Source organism: Galeopterus variegatus, unplaced genomic scaffold (genome assembly GCF_000696425.1).
Source record: "Galeopterus variegatus unplaced genomic scaffold, G_variegatus-3.0.2 Scaffold3088, whole genome shotgun sequence".
NCBI lineage: Eukaryota > Metazoa > Chordata > Mammalia > Dermoptera > Cynocephalidae > Galeopterus > Galeopterus variegatus.
In genome coordinates this window covers 35,920-43,339 of record NW_007729199.1, presented here as the reverse complement: position 1 = coordinate 43,339, position 7,420 = coordinate 35,920, and the positions used below count along the sequence as shown (strand labels likewise).

The 7,420-nt window shown below is 40.7% G+C and overlaps 1 protein-coding gene across 3 annotated transcripts in view; it reads left to right on the top strand.

Moving 5' to 3' along the window:
• The first annotated feature begins 249 nt into the window (after positions 1–249).
• Positions 250–7,420, top strand: part of VAPB (VAMP (vesicle-associated membrane protein)-associated protein B and C) — a 24,146-nt gene continuing 16,975 nt past the window's right edge. The window contains exon 1 of one of the 3 annotated variants that reach the window (XM_008583945.1): positions 250–268. In XM_008583945.1, coding sequence (XP_008582167.1) covers positions 260–268 — 9 coding nt within the window. In that variant the 5' untranslated portion in view covers positions 250–259. Of the gene's footprint in view, positions 269–2,700; positions 2,719–6,000; positions 6,021–7,420 lie in introns of those variants that run through there. The other 2 variants (XM_008583944.1, XM_008583946.1) reach the window with 2 other exon arrangements.

The window sequence follows — 7,420 nt, the reverse complement described above, 5'->3', positions numbered from 1 at the left end:
ATTTTGGATCTTGATTCTTCATATTCCACATTCTATACCCCTTCTTTCCATAAACAAGTCAATCTTCTACACTTTTCTCACAAGACCCCCAATCAGTCTCTCTCTCCTTCCCCAGGTCCCTTCACTGATGTTGTCACGACCAACCTAAAGCTTGGCAACCCGACAGATCGAAACGTATGCTTTAAAGTGAAGACGACAGCACCACGCAGGTATTGTGTGAGGCCCAACAGCGGGATCATCGACGCAGGGGCCTCGATTAATGTATCTGGTAAGTCCCGAGATGGAGGCTAAGAGGGCAGGCTCAAAAGGCCCCTAGAAAGAACCCAGTGGGTTTTTTTAAAGCTTATATTTGCAGTGTAGCAAAATAAGATGATAGACTTTTCTCCACACCCCCCACCTCCCTTTCAACAGCCCTCCACCCCCTGACTAAAAGGCATAATGGGTCCCACTCACTTTTTGCTGTCCGTAATTAATGCTGCTTTGTTTTAAGGCTTACAGCCTTTGTGGCTCAGTAGTTAGAGCAAAATTAAAGTGGTTTCTTTAGACTTGACTTCAGAATGAGTTTGGTTTTCACTCCCTTGAAATTAAATCTTCCCTTTGGCAATAAATAAAAAAAGACTAAACAAACTTAATTTTACTTTGTGGGAGAAAGCTAAATGGAGTTATTTTCTTATTTAAGCTAAATGATTTCTGACATTAAGCCCCTGTCATTTCCAGTGATTGGTAACTGCACTTTACTGATTGTGGAAAGCTAAGGCAGATGAGGCCTGAGGAAACGAATATATTCAAGGGTGCAAGTTTGTGCATGTCTGATGTTGGGGTTGTTTTGTTTTGTTTTTACCCCTTCTGTCTGAGAGTACACATATTTTCCAAAGTCCAACTTTTGAAAAGATGGTAGTAAAGTACCTAAATTGAGAATTAAATTTCAGACTTAAGGAGATGTAAGTGATGGATTGGAGTTTAAATGTATTTCAGAAATGGAGAAACTTTTAGGTTATTAGGACTTCTGGAGCCAAGAAGGAGCTGTGGGGGAGTGTGTATTTATCCTTTAAATATCAGCTGACTCAGTGTCACAGAAGCTTCTGCATCATTAGGAGCTACTACTCATTTGAAATGAGTACCTAGCTGGCTTTTTCCATGATAGATTTTGGCTATTCATTTGACACCTAAGAGAAAATGATTCACCTCTTTGGAAAGATATAAGGTGTTTCATTATCTGACCATTTCTGCAAACTCTTATTCCCTGCATCCATTGGTCTCTCTCATTATGGTACACCCACGCCAGCTCTCCCCCTGTGTGCTTCTCTTTGAGTCTGCAAGACCTGATCTGGACTCTTGAATCCGGTTATTTCCCAGGAGAGTGGAAGTCAGGAGAGTGGAAACCAGCATTGATCGGGGGGCTGCTATGTGCTGGACCTGCACATGTGCTATCTCATGTCATTTCTGTTATCTGCCCTGTAAGGGATGCATTGTTACCTCCATTTTACTAAGGAGGAGACTGGTGGTCGTAAAGTCACCAAGTTAGCAAGTCACAGCCAAGATGTGGATTGTCCTATCTGGCTCTGAAAACATATTCTCTTTGAACTGCAGCATGTTGCAGAAGGGAAGGGACCTGGGATGTTGGCATTTCTGTATCCTCTTGATTCGTGTGGTTTAAGTTTTTCTGTTGAAACCAAGGGCAGCTGAAATCTTTCATTTCCCTCTTTTATCTACTTTTTTCCCCTCTCAGTTTCCTTGTCCATATTAAATTTGAGCAAGGTTGTTAGTAGGTGAAAATTACAATTTTTACAATAAATACGGGGGAAGCAGGTGGTCCTCCGAATAAAATAATCCCAGTAGGTAGCTGTACAGTGTAGATGTGCTTTCTGATATTAAATAGAAATATGTGTGTGTATATATGTGTGTGTGTCTATCTCTTTCAGAAAGATCCATCCCTCTCCCATTGTAAGGATTTTCTTAAAAAGTAATAACTAACTCTAGACATTTGTTTTGATTTGTGATTACCTACTTAAAGAAGACCAGGATTTTGTGGTGTGGCCTTTTACAGACAAGAAAGGATGGTACAGAGTGTGGGCATGATCATTTAGAGCCACATGCGTGGTTAGTGGCAGAGCTGGTATATGAAGCCAAGAGTCTTGGCTCTTGATCTAATGCTCTTTCTATGATATTAAACTGCCTCAACAGTGTTAGGGATGGCCCACTTGCAAGTGAATATAAAATGTAAAGTACTGTCATTCTCAAAATGTAATGTATTTGGGGGAAAAAATAGTTGAATAATAAAATGTCCATGTTTCTGCAAGCCTTCTTCCTAGGTGAGACAAGACTAGATTTGCATATGAGAAAGGGATCGTTTGTCTTTATTTGGTGATGCAAGGTGTCACTGCATTTCTAGGATGGCCTCAAAGGTCAGCAAGGGGCTGGCCTGTCTGCTGCAGTTTTGTGTGCTGAGGGCCGCTGCATCACTGATTAGACATGCATACCTTGGGATAAAAAGCACTGCCCTTTTCCAGGGTCCTCTTAAAATGCGGTGATATGATGACATCTTGGTGAGTCAGTACAGTCCCAGGTTCCCTTGGGAGAGGGCCTATTCCCCAGGAGGAGGAGGAGAACAGTGGACAAGCAGTGCAGATTATCCAAAGGCTGGCCTGCCTTCTCTTCACTTGCACACACGGCCAGGCTTGGTTTCGCCCTCTCTGCTCAAGGATCACTGAATTTGAGGTAAGGAAACCTGAGCAGGAAGCCCAGTTCTACTGTTTAACCAGTTGGCTGATCTTTAGCCAATATATTAACCTCTCTAGGTTCTAGTTTTCTCATTTGTAAAGTGGAGAGAATAGTATGTACTTCACAGAATATTCACAAATACTGTGTTAACTGAAAGCATGGAACAAGAGTAAGACTGCATTATTCTTCCACTAGCTTTGACAAAAACTGGCTAGTTTTTGTTGAAGGTGGATTGCATAATATTTGGATTGCTTTTTTAGAAATAAATTAATCCCATACATTTTATTAATTTATGGACCTTTCCTAATTTTGAGAAGAAATTTGTGTTTTTTCTTCTTTCTGTAATATACATTTGTTTTGTAATGAAAAGTTGCTAGTAAATTTTAAAATATAATCTATAAAAAGGTGGCTATCAAATCAACTTAAAATACTACCAGCATTGTCCTGCTCCCATGCAGAATGTCACAACTTACCTGAAAAGGACACGACTAGTGCATTTCTCCAATTTCTGAAAACCCTTGGGATGTGCTAGCTATTAGGGAGGGTTATAAATCTTTTAAAGAGAGAGGAAAAGAGGGAGGGAGGAAAGGGGAGAGGGAGGGAAACAGGGGGGGAGAGTGAGAAGGATGATGGTCGTGATATGTGCCCTGGAGCTGGCCAGAGGGCTGAGGTTTTGAAAGCACACAGATCGGGGTGTGACAGGGAGAGCCAGATATCTTTCGCACATACCCTGTAAAGCTACTCTCACCTTTCAGATTAACCTGATATTCAAGGGACCTTACGTTATGCTTCAAAAGTTCAGGCTCTGACTTATCTGACTATTTTTTTCAGAACGTGGCAGATCACTTCAGAACATTAGGTCCTTTAAAAAAAAAAACAAAACCTCCCTTTTATAAACTTAGCTGATAAAGTAACAATTGGACACAGGCATAATCTAAACTTATTGTGTCAATAGATTATAATGTGTGGACTTTCCTAAGAGGTGCTTTGGGATCTGGTTCCTCAGACCTATGATTTGAGTTCTCGTCTTTGTCCTTTAGATAGGCACTCATTTCATCTTATAGCAGCCCCTTCTGGGGTCCATGCCTGCTGGATGAGGCAGCTTGGTAGGTGAGATCGTGCAGGACACTTTCTGTTTGTATTAATTGGCCCAGAGTGCCATGGTTTTGGCCTTTGCTCCTTGATACGTTAGTATTTACTAGAGATGGTTTTGAATTATTCAAATCTAAACCTCAGTGAAATAGGCATACTTAAATGGAGATTGGAGAGCAGGAGATTGAATTTTTTTCCCTTTGAGATTTCAAATGTAAGGAAAATAGAACTTTTTGAGTTAATGAATTGTTTGAGGCAGTGGGGGGTCTCCCCATTTGTTCTAGCTTTACAAAATTAAATCTATTTTCTGAATTGTATGGTGGGAAAATATTCTTAAGGTAGATAATTTCTGAAAATATCTTTGTGATAAGCTGTTAGTGGTTGTGGATTTTTTTTTTTTTTAATACTGCAGTTTAATAATGAGGGAGTTTTCCGTTAATATTCCAAACCATGTTTGCCAGCGGATACAGCAGGTGAAGTGGTAAAATTATGGGCCCATCAAAAATACTTTCGCTTCCTGTAATATGATATTAAGTTTAATATTTTTATAACCTTCACTGAATTCTAATTTCACTAAAGTAGCAAGCACGTTTCCATTTGCAGTTCAGTTATGCACGTTGGTTGCCTTTGTACCAAGCAAATTAGAAATGCAAAATGTTTGTCTGTGTGTGTGAGGGGTGGGCATAGGAAAGAGTCATTACACATACCAATATTTAGGTACAGATACACTTTACTAAGTGTACCCTGGGAATTGAAAATGGATTATAGACAAACACAAATCTCCCAGTGTCTGAATATGTATTTTAAATTAGAATTCAAAAAATTTAGCAGTATTTACTCCTGACATATAGCCCTTTTCAGCCCTCTTTTCAATCCACATTGAAAGCAAAAAGTTCTTCCAATAAAATCCTGAGGACAGAGAATGAATATCAACAACTCTTCCTGGATGGAAACATTGGGCAATTAATGTAATTGGGTAATACTGCAATTGATAATTAATCCTTTTTAAGATTTTGCTGACTCAGTTTAATGTAGCCGTTTGGTAGCCCTGGACCAGTCAACCTCGGCCTGCAGCTTTTTGGTGATTAGCACCAGCATATAAATGCACAGAATGCTTAGAAAAAGAGGCCAGGCATTTACCCATCAAGTGCTGTTAGTGGAAAATACATCTGGAGAGTCTGTGCTTCTTTAAGAGCAACATTCTTCTTCGTTTGATCGTTTGCTTTGGAAGTCTCTGATAAGCGAAACCTTTTTATAAGTTGTTTTCGTGAACCAGGCTTATAACTCTCAGATAAGAACAGCTCACATTCATACTTAAAAGATATCTTCAATCTTTTTCACCAGATGAGATTCTGGTTAAAAGAAAAAAATTACCAACAAAAATTAAGCTTAATTGTGCTTTTAAATATTTTTTAAAGTTTATTATAATATTCAGGCTTTGTAAGAGGAATCCTATGTTTCATTTTTTTAATAAGACACAATTTATTGCTTACATTTTTAAATAATCACGATCAAGAGGATTTATCAAGTACATTCAGTGTATCTCACTTAGCTGAAAGTAATGTCAACTTTCTACGTGTCTCAGAAGCAGAAAGCAAGCAAAGGTTTCGAGTAGCCAAAAGTGATGTTCTTTCCACTCATTACAGTTTCTTACATATTTACCTACTTGAGAGCTCCCCAGCCTTGACTCTTGTTCTGTTTACTCTTATTTTAGACTCAGCTGTTAACCCTATTCTGGTTTCCAGCTCATCACCAGCCAGAAAAAAGGAAAAGGGCTGTGAGAGGCAGCCACATGGAAACAGCAGGTGTAGTAGCAGATAGATTGTGAGGAACTGGACAGAGAGCACAGTGTGGGGGAGAGGTCAGAAGTAACAGTAGAGATCTGCAATTACTGAAGCCTCAGGGCAGGCTGCTCTCCATGTTTCAGGTGATCAATCCCAAGAGACATGGCTTGTGGTCTTATTAAAATACAATATAATGGGGGTTCAGAGTCATCACAACACTAGAGCAGTCAGAAAAAGGGTATGTTGTATTCTATTATTAAGTGTTCCAGGAGACAGGAAAGTACGTTTGGACTTCTGAAAAAGATTTACACTAAAAAAAGGGCATTTATAAAAGAGAGCGAATGTGCCTTGTTATTTGGCCCGTCCCTGTGTGTAGCACACGTCATCTTCCGTTGATACTGGAGAAGGGAGACCTCACTGTCGGTAAGTTTGCATTAGTCTCTGTACAGGTAAGTTAATCGGACTGTGAGGAGTTTGTTATCTGAAAAGGACTACATGAATTGGAAAATCCTATACAGAACACAAAGACAATTCAGTGTTATCTTATTTATAAATAGATAAAATTAATTATTTACTTGCTACACTCATATTCCATCCATGGGTCCCTGAATAGGGAAGGTAATCATAATTTCAACATTTTGAGAATCCTAAAGGAAATAATAAATTTACTCATGATAAGGGTACGTGGTCTAACTAAAACGTCAAGCTTCTTTGCTTTGGGCAGGAATTCTGTCACCTTATTGTGGTAATACTGGTTGTCTTCAGCTGATCAAGAGCTCTGGTTGGCATTTATGTATGTATATCTTTGATTAGTTTCAAGAAAGTGGAGCAGTGACTTCATTATGCCACCATAAATGCAGTTTGATAGGAGAACATTCTTTTGATTTGCAGGCTTTGTGAGAGGAGAGAGACATGGTATAAGGAGACTGGCGATAAGAAGCTGGGAAGCTGCTATCTTGGGCCATGGGGAGGAGAGTGAGTTGCTCTGGGAAGTGGAACAGAAAAGAAACCAGTTGGGTGAGGGTTTAAGGAGGGTTCCTCTCTTTGGGCTGCTCCAAGGAGATTTTTAGAGGGAGCAGTAATTCAGGAGTGCTTTGAATTTGGAAGGGAGGGAGTTACAAACCCATCAATGGTGATAAAATGCAAATTAACCCCAGAATGGGAGCTATTAAAATATTAAGTTCTGGGGCCGGCCCGGTGGCGCACTGGATAGTGCGCCGCTTGGGAAGTGCGGGGCGGCGCTCCCGCCCGAGGGTTCGGATCCCACATACAGACCGGCTCCCGCTCACTGGCTGAGCGAGGCGTGGGAGCAACACCTGCTTTGAATTTGGAAGGGAGGGAGTTACAAACCCATCAATGGTGATAAAATGCAAATTAACCCCAGAATGGGAGCTATTAAAATATTAAGTCCTGGTCTCAGTCCACCTTGGGAGAAAAGGCAGTCATGTAGGGTCATGTAGGAAGGAGCTCAGTAGTCTTAGTATCAGTAGTGTTTCCCAGTAGAGTAAGGTGCCCACAGTAAGAATGCAGGTGTGAGATGGCATTTCAGCAGGAGCTGCAGCTTTAGAAATGTAGTACAGCACTGGTGTGAGTCCTAGGCTAGCCGCAGCTGCAGCATCTAGAACCTGTTAGAAGTGCAGGTTCTCAGTCCTAGCCCAGTGTTGGGCCATATTACAGTGCATTTTCGCCATAAGGGATTTTCCCATATCTAATGTCTGTTTCTTGGCGGGGGCAGGGCGGCAGCCATGTTGCATGCGAGCCGCAAGCTCGCCGCCGCCATTTCATGTGGGCCAAAGCGCACGTACCTAACTACTCCCTTTTCC